The 25,973-nt window shown below is 43.2% G+C and overlaps 1 protein-coding gene across 8 annotated transcripts in view; it reads left to right on the top strand.

The window, feature by feature from the left end:
• SYNRG (synergin gamma) overlaps positions 1-25,973 on the top strand; it is a 141,255-nt gene that overhangs the window by 103,183 nt on the left and 12,099 nt on the right. For 6 of the 8 annotated variants that reach the window (XM_085859366.1, XM_085859367.1, XM_085859361.1 and 3 more), the window contains 5 exons: positions 6,387-6,789; positions 6,892-6,989; positions 7,499-7,669; positions 14,538-14,709; positions 24,200-24,354. In XM_085859366.1, coding sequence (XP_085715492.1) covers positions 6,387-6,789; positions 6,892-6,989; positions 7,499-7,669; positions 14,538-14,709; positions 24,200-24,354 — 999 coding nt within the window. The remainder of the gene's footprint in view (positions 1-6,386; positions 6,790-6,891; positions 6,990-7,498; positions 7,670-14,537; positions 14,710-24,199; positions 24,355-25,973) is intronic. The other 2 variants (XM_085859362.1, XM_085859363.1) reach the window with 2 other exon arrangements.

The raw sequence follows: 25,973 nt of genomic DNA, 5'->3' as shown, positions 1-25,973 counted from the left end.
CCCACCATTCTTGCTTCTGTTTCCTTTTTCTCCCTTCCTGGGTAGTAAAAGGGTCCCTTCAAATTGATGGACCACACAGGTACACCGTGGCTTTCGTACATGTCTGGAAACTGCGATGGTTCACGAGCGGTATTTGACGATGTAGATTGTTTCAGAAGTCAAGGATGAGACAATGTGATAATTTTTGACCAAGTTATAAAAATGATCAACATGATGTGGTACGAGTGACAGGTGATTAGCTGCAAAATGTTGAAAACCTGGTTTCGTTCAACAACTTTCAAAATTTGACCTTTGCATAACCTTTAAAGGTCACAAAACAATGTTGTGGACATTAAAATAAGGAAACAGGATACGTGCTATAGCTTAATGGAGTTAGTTCGTCGAAGAAGCTCGAAAACCCAGTTTGATTCCCACAACTTTGAAAATTTGACCTTTGTAAACTTTAAAGGTCAAAGGTCAAGGATTATGACCTTTGGTGCAAAACTTCCTCTGGAACATTCTAGGAACAATATATGTCATATCGGCTATATGGCATTTCGCACTCCTCAGATTATCCATACTTTGATGAAATCAGCGTAAAAACAAACATGAAGGGGGCGCCACAGGCAAGGTGTTCGAGATAGAGCAAAATGGTTTCAAGACTTTAGGTGCTGAATGACCTCAAGATTATGCATAAAATATTGTCATCCTAGCTCTCAAAGTTTGGGCGGTCGTATGATTTTTATGTCAAAATTCGCAATTTTCTAAGTTCGTGACCTTGTGACCTTGACCTTGGGACGAAAATGAAAAATCGAGCTCCGTGGGGCTATGCGGGTGCCATTGGGCTAACCAAATACCGAAACCTCTGCCAGATTCGACAAACCCCCTCGGAGAAGATGTAACTTGAAACCAACTACCCCCTAAAAACACGTTTTTTGGGTGTGGCTCCACCCATAATGGGTGCAGCATTCCCATTCTCAGGAAAACACACTAGATCATGATATAAACCTCCCACCCAAATTTTATCAGGATCGGATCAAAACCCACGGAGCTTTGCTCGGGACAGACAGACAGACAGACAGACAGACAGACACCCATAACGAATATAGTGGCCACTTCCTGACTCGTGAACCAAAAAGCCCTTGGCAACACTGCTTTTCACCCCAATAGTGATGTGTGTGGCCGCATTATCAATTTCGGTATCATGACATGGAAAGTTTTTTTCAAATGCAGACGCACTCATTCATTGTCGTCTCTCAACGCCAAGGCTGGTACAATAGCCGAGAGGTACACGCGCCCACCTTAAAGCCGTCTCACCTGAGTTTGGATCTCGACCCTGCTATAAACTGTCATCCTGGTGTTTTGCAGGGAGAATGATTCATCATCGTGTGTGCCATCCCTCGAGACGTTAAACTGTGCATCCCATATGCCGCATTAGTTGGACGTTAAAGATCCCGTGGTGTCCTTCGCAAAGTGTAGGCAAACCATCGCCAGCACCCTGAACAAATTCGAAATTTCTGCTCTAACCTACAGAGGGCACTGCATCAGCGGCACAGCCGGTCTTCAGCCAATGATGCTACCCTGCAGGCTTGTGCTGCGTACAGAAGAGGAAGAATAATTAGAAATAGAAGTTCTATATGACAATAATTGATTGAGGCTGCAAAAGGTAATGGCTTTCTTTATAAATATATCCTTTCCAACATCCAACCATACTCGCTACTCATCAGCTCTCTGTCTATAGGCGAGCTATCACCAGCACCCTGGCCAAATTCCAAATTCATGCTCTAACCTACAAGGGGCACTGCATCACCGACACAGTCGTGCCCTCAACAGATTATACTAACCGAAGCTTCCACTTTCTGCACACTAAATCAATGAATCTCAACAGCCAACCCATTCCTGCCTGTCTCCTCTGTTCTCTCCTCCCACACCTCCAACCAACCCAGCCCTACCACCGCAACCACCCATGTCTGCACTCCTGTTGCCTGGGCCACCAACTCCACTACTCCCTTCATTTTACTACGCATCCTCCTCACCCACCCCTTCCCCCCTACCCCACTACCTTTGCTCTTGATAGACAATGCTCATTCAAAGGCAATGCGAACTGCTTTATCTCTGTTTCTACGTAAAAGCCCAAGGTCCTTCACCCCTCTCTTCTGTGCCCATTCCACACATACTTATTGAAAACAAGCACCAGCACGTGAACATCCCTCCTGCCACGGTGGAGAAATTCCGAGCTCGTCTCAGTTCCTTTGTCGCTACTGGTGCTGACAGAATTGGTGCACTAATGCTCAAACTGTTCATCTCTTTTGTCGACTACTACTTCTCTTTTCAAGGCCTTTTTCCAAGGGCCACTTTCCTGCCTCGTGGAAAATCACCAATGTTTCCCCAATTTTATAAGAATGATGCTAAAATGGCCCTTTTAACGATACACCAGTCGGCATACTCGCCATCGTAAGCGACGTAATGGAATGTAATTGCAGCAGACCTTAAGACTTTGGCTTCTGTCCGGGTCATTGCACCTTATACACGCTGCTGCTTGCATGTGAGCAGTAAGTAGATGGATGCCCTTGATCTTTAACAAGAGGTCAGCAATATCTCACTGGACATCTCCCATGCATTTGGCTTTGTCTGGTGCCCTTCTTCATCCAATTTTGAATTTCAGACATTTTCGTAGCTTATGTGGATACTAATCATAAATTAAATAGCTAGCGGCATGATGTAATTTCAAAATCTTTATTGATAATCCCACAATATTGTCAAAATCGCATAGTCGGTAGTACGATACTTTTTCATATGATGTAGTTGAACGACTCAAGGGATCCGAATCAAACTTGGTACAAGTATGTATCATGATGTAAAGATAAACGGATCAGATTATGGGGTCAAGAGGTCAAAGGTCAGAGGGCATGTCAGGTAAAAATGTGATACTTGGAAACAACTGTAGGGATTTAAAGCAAACTTGGTACAAGAATGTATAATGGTGTAATGATGTGTGCAGAGGCATATCGGTGGACATCGTGACGTTGAAGAGTGCTGTTCTAGTTTTTGGTTTGTTTTATTGATTGATCAATGGAGGGACTTTAATTTTTATTTTTCCCAAACAACCCTCATATTATAGGAAAATTTTAATTTGCCAGTTGTGTTTGACATGGTGGCCCACATTGCCTTGTTCATGCACACGCACGTGCACACAATCGTTTTACGGCCATTTTCCCCTTTTTTAGGAGGTTGGTCGAATGATGGCATTCCTCCATGCAGATCTATCCATCGCGTCATTTTCGTACAAACCCAAGCATTCCATGTCTTTATTAAAGATCTCTATCCATGTCTTTTTCAGACATCTTCTCAGCTTTCTTCCTTCGACCTCAGACTTTAAAAAGCTTTCTTTCCAACTTCATTTTCTGACCTTTGTTACACGTGACCATACCGAATCAAGTCTTCTCTTCCAAAGTTCTTCTTCACTCGTATTTTTTCTTATTCTCTTCATCAGGGGGGATTTCATGCTCTTTTCTTCCTGATTTCTGAGCTCACAGTCCTTTCTTTCAGAGTCGATCTATTCATCCATCATATCAGTCTCAATTCTCATGTCTGTTCTTTCCATTCTTTTTACATCTTTGATCCGCATTGGCCGTGTTTCGTTTCCATACATCAATACCTGATACAAGCTTAAAAACTTAACTTTCACAGATAATGGAATGTTTCTGTTCTTCATTATACCACCTACCAAGTTGTATATCCATTCATTCCATGCTGACTTTATGCATGATCGAACAATTAATTCTGCTCCGCCTGATGCCTCCACCACATCGCCAAGGCAACAGAAACTTTTGACCTTTTCTAAATATAATTCTGAGCTCGGGAGCATTTATTTTTGTTCTGTATCTTGAAATGATTGATCTTCACTTCGATTTCATCTGAAAATCCCAGCTTTTGTTTCCAAATTTCTCGTGATACCACCGAACCTCTTGTGACACCATCTGTATAATACAGGGTGTCCCAAAAAATATACAACTTTTCATCTGCAAAGAGGATGGTCATAACATATATTTTTCAAAAAGATATATGGCTGGATAGAAAGCTGAAAGGTTGAAGTTTATTGCACCAATGTCAAAATTGCCACCAAAATTTAAATTTTGGTATAGAATCGTCATTTTCTTTTACACCACATGTTCGACGTAGGCTCCACGTTGTCCGATCACTGCCTGCAAACGCGTTGTCATGTTCTCCATCACTTTGGGAAACGTTTCCTGAGTAATGTTCTGGATTTCTCGGTGGATGTTTTCCTTCAGCTGATCAAGAGTCTGAGGCCGAGGGTTTCCATAGATCTTGTCCTTGAGATACCCCCACAAGAAGAAGTCTGGAGGAGTAAGGTCAGGGGAATATGGTGGCCACTCAACGTCTTCGTAGAGGGAGATAAAGCGGCCCTCAAAATGTTGGTTGAGAAAACGCCTTGTTCCCCTGGCTGTACGGGGCGGTGCCCCATCCTGCTGGAACCACTGGGTTCTCATCTGGATCAGGTTGTTTCTCCTATGGGCCTGAGTACGTAGCTCAGGCAGATAGAATTCCTGAATCATTTCGTGATAGTTCCTCTGGTTTACCGTGCAAGTGCGTCCCTGATCATCTTCAAAGAAGTATGGACCAATTACCCCATACCAACCAACCGCCTCCCACATGGTGACTTTGAGAACAGATCGAGGCACCAGTTCAGTTGATGCATTACCAGGATTTTCAGTTCCCCAGTACCGAAAGTTTTGCTTGTTTACCTCCCTGGACAAGTGAGCATGGCATTCCTTTGTCATGTGAAGTTTTTTGAGGAGGTCTGCATCTTCCTCCAACTTTCCTGAGAACCAATTTGCAAAGTCTAGTCGTTTGTGTTTCTGTTGATCAGTAAGCACCGTTTCCGTTTGAATTTTGTACGGAAAGGCATGAATGTCTTGACGAAGGATCCTCTGAAGGATCCTCTTATGAATTTTTGTCTCGGCAGAAAGTCGTCAAATCGATTTTTTTTGGACTCTGAACGACCGCCTGTCTCACCATTTCCACATTTTCTTCACTACGACCTGTCCTCTTCCGACCACTGTGACCCTTGTGAAGGTCACAGATGGTTCCCACATTGGTAAACTTTGCGATGGTGCACTTTATTTTCCGAAAGTTTGGTGCATGGCGCAAGTGGATACCGAAATGTCTCGAGTAAAGACGTTGCACCTGTATGACACTTTTCGTCTGGTGCCAAAGTTCAACAATTTTCGTCCGTTGTTGTACTGTCAGTCTTGGCATTTTTCTGGTGCTTGCTTGGTATCAAAATAAACTTCAGGGTCTCTGCAACAAGAAATGAAGCATTAGTGACAAAATTACTGCTTTTTTAGGATCAAACGAAGCATTTTAAAAGTTGTATATTTTTTTGGGACACCATATATACATCCCTTTTGCTTCTGTTTCACTTTTTCAGCATTCACTCTTAAGTCATCAGCTTACAAGCAGGCTTATAGGATGGCCTAGAGGTATGCACACTCACCTCTAAGCTATCTAGCCAGGTTTCAATTCCAGACTCAGCTATAAAACTGTCATCCCAGTGTTTCACAGGCAGGGTGATTCGTCAATGTGCGCGCCGTCTCTCGGATGGACGTTAAACGGGCGTCCCGTCTGCCAACATTCGTTGGTAGATGTTAAATATCCCACAGTGTCCTTCGCAAAGAGTTGGTGACCTTTCGCTGGCACCATGAACAAATTACAATTTCTTGCCCAAACCAGCAGAGGGCATTGCATCAGTGGCACAGCCCTCGGCCAATTATGCTACCCCACAGCCTTGTGCTGCGTACGAACAAAGACAAAGAAGCATATAAGCACTTGCATATAAATGACACCTGGGACCAATCTCATTGACTCTCAGGTACCTGCAGATATTCTTTTTTTGTTACATCTCTTGCAATGTCTTGTTCCCCCAAGAGCAAATAATGTTACAATATTGAGTAACAATGCATGGGATAACAAGATTTATGAGCTGTATTTTCGTCTTTAGATTGAGTTCATTGTAATCGAATATGACAAGTGTTTTTGTGATGGAGTATCTTGTGGCATACTGTGGAGTGTGGGATCACTTGCAAAGAGGAAAATGATGTTTTTGATGGAATCTAAAAGGTCATTTGTGTTTTAGATAGGAGCAACAAAACTCGGCCTTAGACGCCGCTTTTTGAGGCACTCCAGCCTCCACTGGAAGAAGTGATGATTGGATGCCATTGAGGGAAGTTAATATAAGGAAAGGTAGATGCAGGAAATCCTCTGCATCCATTCGTTAAACTATCGGGTGACATGAAACCTGCAGCATTGAATGGCTGATTGATGCATTTCCTGAAGTATGACAATGACACCTTCATGCATTGACCTTGCCTGTCCATAAATTTCAGGGCCCTGCAGATGTTTTGATGAAGCCTCCTGTAATACCTCTGGCCTCTCACTTCATCTCAACTTCCCGGGATGACTGTCTGTCCGTGCACTCACTGGAGTTGCCGACTGCAGAAAACGCTGGAACCTCACGAGACGACTCTGATGATGGTTTATCAGTGGCTTCGGCACCCGTACGGGCAGCTTCAGGACTGCGCCGAAATAACTTTCCTCGGGATGACAGCTCATCGGTACGCTCTCTGGAGCTGCCACCACCAGGGGGCATAAATGTCCGGGATGACTGGGATGAAGCTGGCTCTTTGACATCATCTGGGCTCCGAGCAGCAAGCTCAGTGGCTGACCTCCAGCACGTACTATCTGACAGTTCACTTGACCTTCCCCCAGTTGGACAACAGCAAGCATTTGGTAAAAAGTCTTTTAGCTCTTGCAATTATTTTCTGAAACATTGCTTTAAATAGCATCAACAATGTTTATTTTACTTTAAATTTTTTTTTTTTGCTGTCATAGATTTGGAAGAGTTTGGAGATGGATCAAGGGTTAGTGGTCTCGTCGGTTTTGATTGGACAGAGTCGGAATCTCCAACACACCACAATATTATTTTGAAGGTAAGCCATTTCGAGACCTTAAATGTAAGTATTATTTTTAAATGGTGAATGTTGCCGATTGGCTTGCAAGCCGGGGAAATTCACACTCCAAGCCTTGAGGCTGCCAGATTTCCATATATAATGGTCTTGTCTCTTGCCCTGTCTGATCTTTCGCTCACTTTTCCATTGCTGCCATGGGCCACGCTGATTAATGCTTGGGATGGAAAAATCCATGAACGCAGATGTCCAATGGGGAAAACTTCAGATTGTTGGGAGGGTGGGGGGAGGTGGGGTTTGGATGCAGACCCTTGGTTGAGGGGAGACTACATCTTTCTAAGCACACGCTGAACACCCTTTTTATTAACTACAGGAATTGCATTACGCTTCTGCTAATGCGTACGATAAAATACCGATTTTTAAATATGCCCAATTTTTTTTACCCCCAAGATCAGATCTGTTGCAGTATTTTGCCAGATGCAGTGCTACAAACAGTTGTATTATTATTATTTTTGTCCTCTTGAATTGAGCAGACGGATGGCAAGAAGGGGGAGCCAGCACGGTTCTTTCTTGGTCAGCTGGAAAATACCACAGAGACCGTCATGGAATCGAGAGAATCGGCTTCAAAGGCAATTGGAACTCGTGAAGACGTAAGGGTCGTACCATTGGTGGATGATCGCGGTAACAAATGGAGTGATGATCAGGTGATGCTTTGTATTTTGATGACCTTTCTCTTACAGGTTTCATCTTTGAGAGAGAAAAAAAAAAACTTCATTTTTAATGTGATCGTTAGGTGAAGCGAAATCAGAGACACAAGTACAATCATTTACCTCCCACGTGATCCAGGAGTATGTTTTCCAGTATATTTAATTTGCTTGCTTTGAAGGAGTTGGCCAATACTGGACTTTCAAAATTTCTCAAACGCCCATCGATGCTTTTCACGCATGCACCGTGCGCTCGCTTTCATTGACTCACTTCCGCTGATCAGAGCACTTTGAACCTGCCATTTGAAGGGTGAAATCAAATCGTCTTTTTAACACAATTCGCAAAATGGAAGAGTCAATCTAAGGGCAATTCCAAACCAGTGAACCATGATCGTTGTGTTCCTGGATGTAAATCGTACTCGTAAAAATACAGGAAATGTCACCAATATCCATGAACGAGAGGCGTCACGTTCCTACCATTTCCTGTTAATACCAACGAGCGGCTGCAGTGAATAAGGAGACTGAGGTGTCCCGATGATTGGCGGCCCAGCCACAACTTGAGGATGTGCACCACTCACTTTGTTGCACTCGACCGGGATTGGAAGTGGGAAGAAAACTCTGTCTTGGAAGCACCGGAATCCAGAACTATTCCCGTGGAATGATTGGAGTCTCGTCGATATAAAACCGCATCAAGTTAAACGTACTCCAAACAAACTTCAAGCCAGCAAAGAAATAGTGCAAATGTCTGGTCCACTTGCTGAATAGCAATTGAACTTGGCAATGCTTCACTGCTGGCTAAGTCGAGCAACGCCAATGGCGGATCGCTCTCATGCATTGCCGACGGTGACGGGAGGGATCGTTGTTGTATTTCCATTACTTGCCAGGAACTGAAGAAGTTTATTTGGGGCAGCCCACAAATCCTCAAAGGGTTAGAGTTTTTTTTTAATTTGCCATAATCCTTTTATGACCTCCACCACCGAAGGTGGACGAAGGTTGGGTGTTCAGTGTTCACCCCTGTTTGTCTGTCTGTCTGTCTCTGTTTGTGAGCAGGATATCTCAAAAAGTTATGGACTGATTCTGACGAGACTTGGTGAACAGGTTGGCTTTATGACGGGAACAAATATATTCGATTTTGGTGAACATCTGAATCCGGATCCGGATACTGAAATTTTAAAGTGATTCTTCACCATTGAGAGTTAGGGCCAAAATGACATACAAAGCACGATATCTCAAAAGGTTTTGGACGGATTCGGACAAAACTTGGTGGATGATTTGGAAAGGTGACAAGAACACGTCGATGAGATTCTGGTTTAGGTAAACTGTTCAGGGATACAAAACATAGCCTAAACTGTTCAGCCTGGCAGAGGTATGCACTCTACCGAGCACCGTTCTCGTCACTGAATGTGGGAACATTCGTTTCTCTAATTATTAACTTGTAGGTCACATCTACCTCTGCTTTTTTTTTGGGGGGGGGGGGGGGGAGGGGTGTCATGAGAGGATTTTTTTTGAATACAAGAGCTAATTACTTAAGGGCTTGTGAAGGTTCTTTTCCCTTCTTCCCCCCCCCCCCTTCAGCAGTTCTAAGCTTCATTCGATATCACTACATCCTTGGGAACTGCACTATAATTATATCACAATTCACACAATACATTGAATATGTGTCTGAGCTCAGTGCTCCATAGTAGTTAGTGGAATCAATGATGGATCATTGCATTGAAGACATACATATTCACACAATACATTTGATACGCATAGACCTACATAGAAATTGTGATGCTTCATATGCACGATTATAGTGTGCACCGATCGCTATTGCTGGTTCTACGCTTGCGTGCCGATGCATTGTGGGGCAATGACGTAATTTTGAAAGTCCCGTGTTGAGAGAGGCTACTCTCCATTGTGTGAATTATTTTTGCCTGTATTACCAGTTATTGTGCGTGTTTGTATACAGGATCATGGGTTGCCTTTAGTAACTTATGACCAGTGCTTTCTGTCATAGTCTTGCAGAGAATAGGGCATTTTATCAGAGCTGTGCAGATCCTAATGTGAAATGGCCATGCAGATGTGCTTTAAATTATGGAGTTATTAGAGCACCGTCGGGTCAAATTACTAACGATTGACAGATGTCTGCCAAGCATATCCCATCTGTTCAGTTTGAGAAAGCTCGAAACAAAATATCTTTGAAGAGGCTGTTGCATCCACAAGCCTTTCTAGTGCAGGGATACCAGTGTGGTTTGTGTTAAAGCTAGAGAAGTGTCCTGTGAAAACAACCAACCAAACAAAAAAGATCCCACAATATTTGCATATCCATCCACCATTAGGACCATACTCTCGACAGAGCGTTGGTGTTGCCGAAGCAGTCTCCTGGGCTATTGGGCACAATCCTGGATTGGTTGGCACTCCGACGCAGGATACTTGTAGGGCTCAATCATCCCAGCAAGCTGGTACTCATTTTGCCGACCTCGGAAGGATGAAAGGCTGAGTCAACCCCACCTGGTGTTAATTCAATGGAGGGTCGGGATTTTAACTCAAGACCTTCGGATCCCAAGCCCGCCACCCAAACCATTAAGCCAACACCAGGCATAATATTTGCATATGTAATAAAATATAATAAAAAAGATGCTGTCTTGTTCCTCATCTTGATGAGCAAGGTTAGAACCTCAACCAGCCAAAGTTAAAATAAGCAAAACAAAAAATTTGTATCTCTCCAAGCATAGCAAAAGCACAAAGAAGTTCCAATTACATGATCTTGCTATGTCAGAAGAACAAGAAGCCATCAGATCACTCTTCAGGGATAGATCCGTCAGTCACCCTCCATTGGCCCATCTTTGATCAAACTACACAAATCATCAATGTGCACTTCAATATTTGTAGAGATGGAAATCTTCAAAAACTGGCTTTTATTGGGGATTTTTTTTTTAATTCACCAGATTAGCATTTTCTGTATGCAGCAATAGTCGCCCAACTCTCTATTCCTCATATGTGGTGACTTCCATTGTCATCATGCCAGTTGGCTGGGTGTGGGTACCTCTCTCACCTGCCATGGCACTTTCGGAAAGGATTTCTGTGACTCATTGGGACTGACACAATCTGTCAACCTCCCCACCTGGATCTCAGTCAATGGTACTCCATCTCTTCTGGATTTGGTTTTGACCAATTTCCCTGAAAATATCTGCTGTTCTTCCTCCGCTCCAATCGCTTCATCTGACAACCACTTCAATCGCTCCAATTGCTCCAATCGCTCCAGTCGCTTGTCAAAGTAGACATCTCTTTAGCTGTTATTCGAGAACCACCTCAGCGCCGTCCAGTCTGGAATTTCACTCAGGCCGACTGGCAGGGGCTTCAAACAGCAAACAAACTTCTAGACTGGTCTTCCATCTCTACTTCTTCTGACATCAACTCGTCCTGGGAATTCTTTCAAAGAAACTTGCTCTCTCTCATGCACAGATTTATCCCCTCTCGTCTTCAGTTGTCCTACCCTTCCTCCCACCCATGGTACACTGAAGCTTGTGGCATGGCAGTTGTCCTGAACCAACTTGCCTTCACCTCATGCAAGGCAAATCCAACTGAAGACAATCGCAGTTCCTTCCACAAAGTTCGGAACAAGTGTGTCTACTCTCAGGAAAGCCAGGAAAAAACATCTTTCTAATCTCAAGTCTGAGCTCTCAAACCTGTCTCCCCCCTCCAAATCCTGGTGGAATCTGGTTAAGTCTGTTTCTAATGTTTGTTCCCCCTCCTTCCCTTCCCTTACCTCAACTCAAATGGCTGCACAACAGACACTGCACATGAAAAGGCGAAATGTCAACTCTGTGTTTGCTTCTAAATCTTGTGTCCCAAACCCATCGCTTTCTCCACCCACCTTACCCAGTCACACCCAGCTGTCCCTGGAGTATGTGTCCTTTTCTCCTGACAAGGTGGAGAGCTTTCTGTCAAACCTCGACTCAGATTCTGCAACCGGTCCAGACGACATCAGCCCACGTGTCCTAAAAACCTGCTCCTCTGCTCTTGCTCACCTTCTCTCTGTTATTTTCACCCTCTCATTTGCTCAAGGTCATCTGCCATCTGCTTGGAAATTAGCAAACATTACTGCCCTGCACAAAAAAGGTGCAAAAACAGATCCCTGCAACTACAGACCAATCAGCTTGCTCCCAATCATCAGCAAGGTTATGGAATCCATCATCACTTCAGACATTAAATCTCCATTCCTCTTCTCCAATGGCCTGATTTCCGATCATCAATTTGGTTTCAGACCAGATCACTGTACCTTGTTTATGCTGCGTCTGCTCTCCCAACAATGGACGGAGGTCTTTAATGCCAGGCATGAGATCAGAGCCATTTCCCTAGATATCGTGAGCTTTCCATACAGTCTGGCACCCCACCCTGCTCACCAAACTCTTTTTGTGGTGTCCAAGGCAATCTCTAATCATAGCTTGCAGACTTCCTCCACTGTCGCAGTCAATGCATGGAATTCTCTTATCCCCCATTTCCTGTCCAGGCTGCAGTTCCTCAAGGCAGTGTTCTGGGCCCAGTGCTTTTTCTCGTTTTCATCAATGATCTCTCCGACTCAGGAGCATGCTCTATATCTCTTTGCTGATGACTCCACCCTCTGCATGCCATCTCTCATCCCTCAGATCAACAAGCAGCAGCCTCTTCACTCTCTGCAGGCCTTGATAAAACCACAAGCTCATCAAACATTTGGAACATGTCTTTCAATCCTGACAAATCTCACATTCTCACTATATCTCTCCGAAAGGACAGTCTGGAACCCCCCCTCCCCATCTACCTTCTCAACAATCCTCTTGCAGAAGTTCTGTCTCAAGCTTTTCAGTATCACTCTGCCATGATCGTTTCTGGGAAAGCCGCATTTACGAGCTGGCATCCAAGGTCAGTCGCCGACTGTGCTTCCTCCGTCGTGCATAGTGCTTTAGCACACTGAGCTCCTGATCATATACAAAGCCTTCATCTGCATCCTGATGGAGTACTGCTCTCCCCTCTGGGCTGGTGCACCTGCCTCACACCTAACTCAGCTTCATGTCATGGAAACCATGGCTTTTAGGATCATTGGTGTATCCTGTGATGAAGCTGAGTCTTTGGGTTTCTCGCTCTCTCACCACTGACAGGACGGTAGTCTTTCTCTCTTCTACCAACTCCTCTCAGGCCTTGCCCCTCCCCCCCCACCCCCTTCTCTGTCTGTTCTAGGTCCCCCCCCTCATTATTTCTGCATGGCACTCAAGATCCGCCATCAACCCCCTTTTGGTAAAACTACCAAAATCAAGAATCACTGCTCAGCTTCACTCTTTCATTACTCTTTTTTTCCCCCACCTCTGGAACAAACTCCCACACTCTATTCAATCCCACTCTTACCTCCAAGTCGTCAAAACAGCTGTTCACCATCATCTCATGTCTTCTCCCATCAAAAACCATAATCTTTTCTACCCCCATTGATCCACCCCAAACCCACCTCCTGTCACATGCATGCGTGCTTGTTGCATGTTTGTGTATGCGTGCCATGCACTTGTTTTATAATTCCTATTTCTTAAGTGGCAGCCAGCACCGTCACCACTTCGTATTACTCAAATGTGAAATATGCATTTTTCTTGATTTATTGATGCTTCGACTCTACTACAAATGTAACTGGCCTCATCTGGGACTTTTGTCAGGGTGATTTTGGACCTTTTTTATGCCTCTGCTGTTGAAGTCACCGGAGGCATGTTTTCAGGTTGTTCGTTCTTACGTACGTACATACGTACGTCCATTCATGCCAATTTTCTCTGTTTTCTCTGCAACCGCTTCTCCGATTGACACAAAATTTTCACCAAAGGTGTGACTATTCATGCAAAATGTTTTCATGATAATTATGTCAGAGGTCATGTGGTGTGGCAGCCATGTTGGAAAAAGGGAAAACTTTGGACCTCTGTGTCTCCGAAACCATACCATGGAAAAAATTGAAATTTGGCACATGTGAAGGTAAAACAAGTGTGATATATATTTTTTGATGACATCATAGGTGGCTTCATTACGACATCATAATTGCATACGTCGAATGCTTTATCCAATCAGTATGAAAATGTTTGAGGGCCATCTTGGGCTGGAGTGTATTGGGGGGGGGGGGGGGGGTGGCAGAATGAAAAAAAAAAAAATTGGCACGACCAAATTCTTCACCTATGATGTCATAAGGTCACATGGTTTGGCAGCTATGATTTTTTGAAGAATAAACCTTTAAAAATCATCCTCTGCAGAATGGCTTGACATATCGAGGGTAAACCTCACCTGCATGTTTCCCAATCCTTGGAGATACCAGGGTGTTCACGAATAATTGAAAGGTCACATGGTCCGACAGCCATGTTGGATTGAACGAAAATCTTTAAACAATTCTTTTTCTTGAACTGCTTCATCAATCGATGTGAAACGTCTCAATTATGATCTCGTAGTCATGGCGAATATATGCTTTATATTTAAACCTGACCGGACGCATGGTCTGGCAGCCAGAATTATTTAATATTTTGAATCTGGGTTCAGGGATTTAAATCAAACTTGGTACAAGTATGTGTAATGATGTAATAATGTGGGTGGAGGCATATCTGGCAATATCGTGATGTTGAAGAGTGCTGTTCTAGTTTGGTTTTTTTTTTTTTTTTTGATCCAAATCCCCCAAAAACTGTCCAAAACTACTATCGTTTGTGTTTGATTCTGCTGATTAGTGAGCAGAGCACAAACTTAATAAGAGATTGCACTGATAAGGAAATAAATTACAGAATGAAAAAGTTATAAATTCACATTTTCATCATTACTGTGTTTATTGCATTGGAGGTGAAGGGGATAGTTAAGAACCCATGGATCAAATATCAGTTTGTGTTGTCATCGGCAGGGTGCACCAGGTTTGACTGAGAACCTGGAAACAGATTTGTTGGAGGAGTGTGAAAGTGGTACAGAGTCACGGCCAGTCCGATTTGACTTCCCCTTGATGGGTCAACTGAAGGTTCGGTCCAGTGAAGAGATGATTATCAGCGAGCTGGAGACGTTTGATCTCTCTGTGCAAGGTAATGCTCACGTCATTGTTGAAAGGACACTAAATTGTTGAAATAATGTGGGCATTATATGCAGTCAACCCTTGAGTATCACCGGTTTCAATATTGAGGTTTTGACCAATCGCGGGCAACTTATTGTGTTCCGATTTAGTTATCTTGGGGCGTCATTTCGAGCAATCGTGGTTTTTGAGCTGAGATGAGACATTGTTTGTGTCCGCGTGTGTGATTATCTCGCATTATGACCCTTTTGTTGTTTCTCGCACACCGTTAATAAAGACACCCAAATGTAAAATGATGGACAAAATTAATTGTGCCAAAAGGCAGAGAAAAGCTGTGTGTGTTATGTGAAAGGGGGAGGGATCCATCGCTCGACTGTGATAAGTGTGGTATTGTCTTTGTGTTTCAAGGTTAGATTGCCATTCAACAGGGATCTGTCAGAGTAAGTCGTTTGTTACATGTGACGCTGAGGAGGCAGCATATATAATTTATAGACAGGGTAGATGGATTAATTATGTATATGCAAAACCTCTTGTTTATGGGTGGGGCCATGTGAGGACTTCCCATCACAGAGTCACATGTCACGTGTGCAAAAAAGCCGATTAAGATCTCTCTGACTCTGTGCCAGCCATGGCAGTGCAGTGGGCTGTGGAGCCCAGAGGAAAAGATGTACATTTATTTTAATTCTGGCCACCCTCGTGGGCGACATCCAGGAGGGAGACTCCGCCGAGGAAGAAGAGGATAACTCCATTAGAGATTGGAGAGTCTACCGGCAGTCCACAATAGAGGACAGAGCGTGACTCCTTAGGGCTCGAGAGTCCACGAGGAGGAGAACCGGGTCTGCCAGGAGAGAACAAAGAGGCTCGTGTGGAAAGGAGGATGGAGACGTCGCTTGGAGGAGAAGCCTCGTGGGGAATTGACCCAAGCTGGGATCACTTTGTGTTTTTGTATAGCCTGGAGGAATAAGGACAAAAGGGGACCACGTGGCCAAGTTGAAGGCTTGCTCATCGCTGGCACTGCTTGTTACTGGCTCTCGTCTCCCTCCTGGTCTCGAAAGCGGACACCATTGAGTCCTGTGCCCACCCTGTGAATCAGAGAAAAGGGAAGTCTGCCTGCATTATTAACCTCCGCCATCGAAGATGGACGGAGGTTACTGTTTTCACCCCTGTCTGTTTTATCTGTTTGTTACTTATGAAATCTAAAGATTTCGTATGTATATTGATGACTTCCGTCCTCTGTTTGTTTGTTTGTGTGTTTGTTTGTTACTTCCGAAATCTAAAGATTTCGTAAGTATATTGATGACTTCCGTTTCTGTTTGTTACTTACGAAATCTAAAGATTTCGTAAGTATATTGATGACTTCCGTTTCTGTTTGTTTGTTTGTGTGTTTGTTTGTTTGTTTGTTTGTTTGTTTGTAGGCACGATAACTCGAGAACGGAAGAAGCTACCAATGTCAAATTACCCCACGTGATTCAGCAGGGTGATGGCTAGTGCTGATTAGATTTTGGTCAAAATCGGTCAAAGGTCAAGGTAACAGTGAGGTCAAATATTCGATTTTTGATGGTTTGGTACAGATAACTCGAGAACGGAAGAAGCTACCAATGGCAAATTACACCACGTGACTCAGGAGGGTGACGGCTCGTGCTGATTAGATTTTGGTCAAAATCGGTCAAAGGTCAAGGTCGCAGTGAGGTCAAACATCCAAAACATTCGATTTTTTGATGGTTTGGTACAGAATCATCGTAGAAACTTCTGGTTTGCGTCGCTACCTTCTCAAGAGACAGCTTTCATTAGACAAGCTCAGAGGTCAAGTTGACGATTTCGTAAGTACCAGTCTATGACTGCTTCTTTGTTACTTACGAAATCTAAAGATTTCGTAAGCATATTGATGCCTTCCGTTTCTGTTTGTTACTTACGAAATCTAAAGATTTCGGAAGTATATTGATGACTTCCGTTTGTTTGTTTGTTTGTTTGTATGTAGGCATGATAACTTGAGAACGGAAGAAGCTACCAATGTCAAATTACACCACGTGATTCAGGAGGGTGATGGCTAGTGCTGATTAGATTTTGGTCAAAATCGGTCAAAGGTCAAGGTCACAGTGAGGTCAAACATAATTCCGTAAATTCACGTGGAGAAATGGAGTATTTTTGCTTCGCTCGACGTTATGAGTTCGTTTTAACTTCGATTTTAATTTTGTCTTCGGTTTTTGCGATCGCTTAGGACGCTTAAAACTCGGTTGTCGAAATTCTGGTAAAAATCGGATGTTTTGGAGACGTTTTAAGATTGTATAAAAAATATTTCACTCGACGCGTCACGGGTCGTCCCATGATGCAGTGCACTCGAGCAGACGCGTAGTTGAGTTACGTTAAGGTATAATATAATTGCGTGGAGAAATGGAGATTTTTGCTTCAGTCGACGTTACGATTTTTGATGGTTTGATACAGAATCATCATAGAAACTTCTGGTTTGCGTCGCTACCTTCTCGAGAGACAGCTTTTATTCGACAAGGTCAAAGGGTCAAGTTGACGATTTCGTAAATACCAGTCTATGACTGCTTGTTACTTACGAAATCTAAACATTTTGTAAGTATATTGATGCCTTCCGTTTCTGTTTGTTTGTTTGTTTGTTTGTTTGTTTGTTAGTTTGTTTGTTTGAAGGCACGATAACTCGAGAACGGAAGAAGCTACCAATGTCAAATTACACCACATGATTCAGGAGGGTGGTGGCTAGCGCTGATTAGATTTTGGTCAAAATCGGTCAAAGGTTAAGGTCACGGTGAGGTCAAAAATCAAAAACATTCGATTTTTGATGGTTTGGTACAGAATCATCGTAGAAATTTCTGGTTTGCGTCGCTACCTTTTCTCGAGACAGCTTTTATTCGACAAGCTCAGAGGTCAAGTTGACGATTTCGTAAGTACCAGTCTATTATATGACTACTTGTTTGTTTGTTTGTTTTTAGGCACGATAACTCGAGAACGGAAGAAGCTACCAATGTCAAATTACACCAAGTGATTCAGGAGGGTGATGGCTAGTGCTGCTTAGATTTTGGTCAAAATCGGTCAAAGGTCAAGGTCACAGTGAGGTCAAACATCCAAAACATTCGATTTTTGATGGTTTGGTACAGAATCATCATAGAAAATTCTGGTTTGCGTCGCTACCTTCTCTGGAGACAACTTTTATGAGACAAGGTCAGAGGTCAAGTTGACGATTTCGAAAGTACCAGTCTATGACTGCTTGTTTGTTTGTTTGTGTTTGTTTGTGTGTTTGTTTGTAGGCACGATAACTTGAGAACGGAAGAAGCTACCAATGTCAAATTACACCACGTGATTCAGGAGGGTGATGGCTCGCGCTGATTAGATTTTGGTCAAAATCGGTCAAAGGTCAAGGTCACAGTGAGGTCAAACATAATTCCGTAAATTCACGTGGAGAAATGGAGTATTTTTGCTTCGCTCGACGTTACGACTTCCTTTTAACTTCGATTTTAATTTTGTCTTCGGTTTTTGCGATCACTTCGGACGCTTAAAACTCGGTTGTCGAAATTCTGGTAAAAATCGGATGTTTTGGAGACGTTTTAAGATTGTATAAAAAATATTTCACTCGACGCGTCACGGGTCGTCCCATGATGCAGTGCACTCGAGCAGACGCGTAGTTGAGTTACGTTAAGGTATAATATAATTGCGTGGAGAAATGGAGATTTTTGCTTCAGTCGACGTTACGATTTTTGATGGTTTGATACAGAATCATCATAGAAACTTCTGGTTTGCGTCGCTACCTTCTCGAGAGACAGCTTTTATTCGACAAGGTCAAAGGGTCAAGTTGACGATTTCGTAAATACCAGTCTATGACTGCTTGTTACTTACGAAATCTAAACATTTTGTAAGTATATTGATGCCTTCCGTTTCTGTTTGTTTGTTTGTTTGTTTGTTTGTTTGTTAGTTTGTTTGTTTGAAGGCACGATAACTCGAGAACGGAAGAAGCTACCAATGTCAAATTACACCACATGATTCAGGAGGGTGGTGGCTAGCGCTGATTAGATTTTGGTCAAAATCGGTCAAAGGTTAAGGTCACGGTGAGGTCAAAAATCAAAAACATTCGATTTTTGATGGTTTGGTACAGAATCATCGTAGAAATTTCTGGTTTGCGTCGCTACCTTTTCTCGAGACAGCTTTTATTCGACAAGCTCAGAGGTCAAGTTGACGATTTCGTAAGTACCAGTCTATTATATGACTACTTGTTTGTTTGTTTGTTTTTAGGCACGATAACTCGAGAACGGAAGAAGCTACCAATGTCAAATTACACCAAGTGATTCAGGAGGGTGATGGCTAGTGCTGCTTAGATTTTGGTCAAAATCGGTCAAAGGTCAAGGTCACAGTGAGGTCAAACATCCAAAACATTCGATTTTTGATGGTTTGGTACAGAATCATCATAGAAAATTCTGGTTTGCGTCGCTACCTTCTCTGGAGACAACTTTTATGAGACAAGGTCAGAGGTCAAGTTGACGATTTCGAAAGTACCAGTCTATGACTGCTTGTTTGTTTGTTTGTGTTTGTTTGTGTGTTTGTTTGTAGGCACGATAACTTGAGAACGGAAGAAGCTACCAATGTCAAATTACACCACGTGATTCAGGAGGGTGATGGCTCGCGCTGATTAGATTTTGGTCAAAATCGGTCAAAGGTCAAGGTCACAGTGAGGTCAAACATAATTCCGTAAATTCACGTGGAGAAATGGAGTATTTTTGCTTCGCTCGACGTTACGACTTCCTTTTAACTTCGATTTTAATTTTGTCTTCGGTTTTTGCGATCACTTCGGACGCTTAAAACTCGGTTGTCGAAATTCTGGTAAAAATCGGATGTTTTGGAGACGTTTTAAGATTGTATAAAAAATATTTCACTCGACGCGTCACGGGTCGTCCCATGATGCAGTGTGCTCGAGCAGACGCGTCGTTGAGTCACGTTAAGGTTTTGCGTGTGCGCGCTGACGGTGTTTTCGATAAAGATGGTGTTTAAAAGTCATTTTTTATCCCAATAAAGGTTATCGTCGCATGCCTGACTCGCTGAGCCGTCGGATTATGTTAAGATTGTTGGTGGATGACCGAATATTACGGTTTTGTGACTTTGATAAAATAATCTATATATTAATCCTGAAGGACCAATTTTGTGCTCCTCGCGGTCGCGTCATGTTTTTCTCGGTGCTGTGACCTGGACTGAAAGAAACATGGTACCTCTAAGAGTGCATCGCACATCGTGGCAATTGTCAAACTTCAACTCTGAAGCAGAATAGACACTTTTCGTTTTACATTCGTTTACATGGTGATGTGTGACGTCACCGCTGAGAGGCGTCAGGATGTCATGACATCATCGGTTATTCGCTGACGCTATTACGTCCGTCGTCAGAAAATTACTGCTGAGAGGTGTAATTACTAATTCCACTCCTCGAAAATAGCGTCTGCAATGTAAAATCCTCTTCTGCACATGGTGACTACCTCAGAATGTGAATTTGACACAAAAAATGTAACAAGAAACATTGTACAGTAGACACCGCTTTATAAATCCACCATGGGACCACGGCGTTTGGATTTATTAAGCGGAGAACCTATTTTCAGCCTCCTACTGGATAGATAAGACAAAAAGCGAATGTCGTTAAACACTGCTTTATGCTACAAAAACATTGATTTATCAAACGGTGACAAGGGGATTGTTCAAATGAATCTCTCCAAGGTCACTTGCTTGGGAGGGAAGGTTTTGCGCAAATGTTCCTTTATTGAATCCGTCACGTGGCGGAAATCGGGATGGGCAAAACCTGAGAGCTGCATCCCCTGTCCAATTTGGCGAGTGCCGTCCGCATCTCTGCCGCTGTTGGCATCGGCTCGGGTTGGTCGTCGCTTTCTTCCCTTGGCTATTGGGATTCGGGGTCGGAGGGATTCGAGCGGCGGCGGGATTCGAAGTCCGTCACCAGTTGCTGTTGTTATTGGGTTTTTTTTTCACTCTGCGGCAGCGCATATACTACATTAAGCTTAGGTTGAGACCTCGCACTGCCAAGCACATGGATTTATTAAACGGAGGATTTCTCGGTGTAAAATTCCGTTCCAACTCATTTTGGTCACAATCCGCGGCTGGATTTTATAACCGTGGATTTATAAAGTGGCGTCTACTGTATCTTCTATCTTCTATCTATATATTAATCCTGAAGAACCAATTTTGTGCTCCTCCTCACGGTCGCGTCACGTTTTTTTTCGGTACTGTGACCTGGACTGAATGAAACTTCGTACCTGTAAGAGTGCATCGCACATCGTGGCAATAGTCAACTTTCAACGCTGAAGCAGAATAAACACTTTTCGTTGAGATGGGGGCGAGGAGTGAAGAGGCGGGGGGCAAGGTAAGCAAATTTTTGGGCGGAGGTAAGCAAATTGAAAGCCGGAGACAGGGGGAAATGGGGCGGGGACTGGGTGGAATGGGGCGGAGTTGAGTGTGAGGGGTGGACAGGGGGGTGGGGGCCCGGGGACAAGTGGGGCGGGGAATCAAAAGACGGGGGGGGGTGGGGAGTGAAGAGGCGGGGCTGGGGTAATTACATTTTTGGGCGGGGGTAAGCAGATTGAATAGGGCAGGGGCGGGGATTGAGTAGGCGGGGCAAGCACACCCTGTCCAGTCCATGTCCCTCGAGTGTGTGTGAGCTGGTGAGGGTGGTTTAATGAACGGAATCCGTCTGTGACGGGGTTTCAGCTAGTATTGAATAATTGCATGGAGAAATGGAGATTTTTGCTTCGCTCGACGTTACGAGTTCGTTTTAACTTCGATTTTAATTTTGTCTTCGGTTTTTGCGATCGCTTAGGACGCTTAAAACTCGGTTGTGGAAATTCTGGTAAAAATCGGATGTTTTGGAGACGTTTTAAGATTATATAAAAAATATTTCACTCGATGCGTCACGGGTCGTCACGTGGTGCAGTGCACTTGAGCAGAGGCGGCGTTGATCACGTAAAGGTTTTGCGTGTGCGCGCTGACGGTGTTTTCGATAAAGATGGTGTTTAAAAGTCATTTTTATCCCAATGAAGGTTATCGTCGCATGCCTGACTCGCTAAGCCGTCGGATTATGATAAGATTGTTGGTGGATGGCCGAATATTACGGTTTTGTGACTTTGATAAAATAATATAAAATAATTGCGTGGAGAAATGGAGATTTTTGCTTCGGTCGACGTTACGATTTTTGATGGTTTGGAACAGAATCATCGAAGAAACTTCTGGTTTGCGTCGCTACCTTTTCGAGAGACAGCTTTTATTAGACAAGGTCAGAGGTCAAGTTGACGATTTCGTAAGTACCAGTCTATGACTGCTTGTTTGTTTGTTTGTTTGTGAACAGTATTACGGAAAAACTCCTGGACGGATTTCGACGAAACTTGGTGGGGGGATTAGGTATGGTCCAAGGATCATGCCATTAGATTTTGGACTTGGTCCAAAGTCCAATATGGCCGCTGTGGCGGAATTCTCTTATCCCCCATTTCCCAATCGATTTGGGAAACCTACACCTGAGGTGGGTGAATCCCTAATTCTGAAGAAAACAAGGTTTTCCATTTTGAAAAAATATTTGAATTTTTATTTTTGCATTTCTACATGTTTTAAGTGATTTCCAACCCCCAAAAAAATTGTTGGAGAAAAAAAAGAAAAATTTTGCAACTTTTTTTTCAAAAAATTTATATATTTTTTTTGGCATTTCTACATGTGCATCGATCTAGTTTTAGTTTATTCAATCGTGGTTCAGTAGAGTCTGATCCGTTTTGACCAACAATGAATGGGATATCAGGTTCACTTAAGTGACCCAGCAGTATTGGCTGCAGAGGTTTTGCACTCTCCCGAGTGCTCCCCCTCTAGTTGTGTTCTTGTATAAGTGTGATCTGTGGCACCTCATGGGTTTGGATTTGCGGTTTATATCTCATCATTGTGTATAAGTTTGCATATTCCCATTCTCCTTTTTGTGTCTTTTGACTTGCTTGGTTTGTTCCATTTATCACAGCATATTGTCTCCTCTCTTCCTAGCCTTTAAAAGGTAAGAAAGCATATTTCAACCATTTGCTTTCCGTACGTGTTTGCCGTCGATTTGACCGACCTTGGGGAATGAATGGGGAATAAAGTTGAGTAATATTGAACATAATGCGTTTGAAGTCTGTTTTGGTCCATCTGTCCAGTGTCGGTGTTAATTGCCGTGGACACAACATGACATTATGCGAAAAACAAATCAAGTCATTGGATCGGTTTGCTGAAGGTGACAGTGTGGCATCTGTGGGCTGCCATGATGGGATAAAATGAATTGACTGTGCGGAATATCTTTAAAAGTGAGTCAAATATCTGTGCAAGTGTTGCCACCAGTGATCTGCAAAGTGCCAAAGTGTCATTCCAGTCCAGTGATCCTTATATTGAAAGAATTGGAAAAAAAACCCTTCATGTTTGGATTGAGGACAAAACACAGAAAAAAAGTGCTTTTGAGTGGACCGGTGATACTGAAAAAATTATTGTGCATTTACCAACGTTTCCACAAGGCATCCGGGGCCGAAGACTGCAGTTCAACCACGACCACCCACAAGTTCCACGCCAGCAAGTTAAAACTGGTTTGAGAACTTCAAAAGAAGATTCGGCCTTCATAATGTCAAATCAGTCGGGGAAACGGCATCGGCAGACTATGATGCTGCGGAATTACCCACCAGAGCTCATGAAACTAATCAAGGCGAAGGGATTTATGCCAGAGCATGTCTTTAACACTGACGAGACTGGATTATTCTGGAAGAGGTTGCCATCTGTTACCTTCCTGTCCAAGCAGGAAAGATCTGCTCCAGGGTTCAAGGTGGCTAAGGATTGTCTTGCCCTTCTCTTCTGTGGCAATGCAGCAGGCGACTTCGTCGTGAAGCCAATGCTGCTCTTCCGATTGCTGAATCCCCCTCCCCGCTGCTCCCCACTCCCCATTCCCCATTCCAACAGCATCATCATCCAGCGCTTAGTCTTGTGGTTTATATTTATGACAAAGTACGTAATATTCTTATCCTCACCCACCTCTTTGTTTTGTAAAAATCAACTCGCTGTTTTTGAATAAATTTAAATGGTAAAGTCCTATGTTTTGGTTTGTTTATTCTGTATTTATTTCATTTACATATTTATTTCAATGTTAACATGCTTTACATTTATTTTACATGTTTATTTCAATTGTGATGTGTTTATGTTTCGCTGCCGCCCACCTTCCTCTTTTTCTCGAAGTCCAGGAACTGAACCCCCCTTTTCTCATAGGAAATTGGTTTAAACTATTGTGGATTTTTTTCTTCTTTTTTTACTTATTTGCAGAACGTAACCCCTGTGATATTTGTAAGGGTTTTCCTGCGCTGTAATTGTCACATATGAATTGTGCTGTACTGGTGTTATCTGATTCGTTGTCACATTATGCATGCAGTTTCTTTGTATGGTAGACTATTTATCATCACTACCTTTACTGTTCTAATGAGTCTCCTCAATATATCTGTCCTCTGCAGATTCTCGACAGCGTAGTCAGAGTCTTGACAACAAGGCAAAGGGAGGAACTGAGGGAGTACCATCTCCTCAAAAGATCAGCTCGGTTGGCTCTTGTGAAAAGCCCTCTCTCCCTGTCATCCGGGACAAGTACAAAGACCTAACAGGAGAAGTGGAGGTGAGATTCTGTCTGATGTTTCATTCCTATTTTATCAAGATGTATCGGGATAGTTATGTGAGGAACAGGGCTACCATATTTAGCTTGATCCTCGATGACACCATGGGATCTTGAACATCCATCCACTGACGCTGGCAGATGTGATGCCCAGTTTAACATCCATTTGAGGGACAGCACACACGTTGATAAATTGCCCTGCATACGAAACATTACGGTGACAGTTTATTGCTGGGCCAAGATCTGAACCTGGGGATACTGAACTGGCGCAGACCCTGGGGATGCTGGGGACATAAACATAAACCTACACCTGAGGTTAGCTCACCTCTTACATGGATATCTTATCTGAAAATTAATTGGGCTTATATTAAAATGAACATGTACTGTTTGACTCGATAATTTAAGTTTCATAAACAATTTTTATGACTTTATGACTAAAATGACCTAATTTTGACCACTCAAGGTCATCAGAGGTCAAATATTAGGTCACCAACTGAAAGATAATGTAAGATTTCTTATATAATTTTCACAACAGCTGGTAATATTCATGTATTTTGTCGTTATAGACGTTATTTGGTAAGCAAGCGATACCGAAAATCTTAATTTTACGATGGGGTACCTACCTTCAAACCCCTATTCTGGTGGTTTCGCAAGACAGGTAGCTGAGCAGATCTGTTGATTCTGAATCTACCGCCATTAAACTAAAATAATATTGTGACCAGCAAAATTTAGGGCGAGGCGTCCAGTCCATCCCAAAATGGTGGGTCTGGAACCCGGACTATATTGTTACGGCCACGGGTACCGAGTGTATTATGAGGGAGTTTAATTTAATCTCCTTTTGTCCTCGGAAGAGCCAGACCTGGGGCCACCTCTCACGATTAACTTCGTGGTACGGTGTGTTGCTTTAGAACCACGAACGCCAATCAGTTAACCACAAGTTCCAGTGTCCACCGTCTAATTTTCCGTTTAACTAGAGGTCACGTGGTTTCCTGAACGGGGAGCGAGCCCACGGCAAAGCACCAATATTATCTTGATTAGATATTAATTAGGGTGGCCAAGCGTTTAACCGCTGGTGCGTGCCGACTATTACAGGTCAATTCGTGTAGTAATTACCTCCCAGTCTATCTAGGTTCGTAGAATGCTGGATCAATGGAAGGAAAGGACAAGCACGGACAGGTTGGAACGTCAACAAAGGAATTTATTAATAAGAAAATAAATAAATAAAAATAACTTTTTATTTCCTTGTGGTAAAAACAAGTTAATTCGAAGCAATCAAAATGATCACAAGCAAATAAGGACTTTTTTTTTGTTTTTGTTTTTGTATACCTTGGTCGAGGCTCGTATGAGAGCTAACTCACAACTCACAGCAAGGAGGCATGAGACAAGAGGGGCGGGAGTGGAAGGGACAAAACAGTGGGGAACAGACACATTAGGTGAACTGTGGAAGGGAGAGGGATGGGGATGGGACGGGGAACATGGCGAAGAGAAGATGGACATTTCAGGGACTTTCAGGAAGGAAAGCAGGAGAAATTAAGGAAGTGGGCTTGGGTGGATTATCGGGGGTAGAAAAGATCGAGGATTTGGATGGGGGAAGATAAGAGGTGGTGGTGAACAGCTGTTTT

This window comes from Eptatretus burgeri, chromosome 16 (genome assembly GCF_056783735.1).
Source record: "Eptatretus burgeri isolate ZD-2024b chromosome 16, Ebu_testis_v1, whole genome shotgun sequence".
Lineage (NCBI taxonomy): Eukaryota > Metazoa > Chordata > Myxini > Myxiniformes > Myxinidae > Eptatretus > Eptatretus burgeri.
Note: the sequence above shows the minus strand (reverse complement) of the source record. Positions and strands in the feature narration are given on the sequence as shown.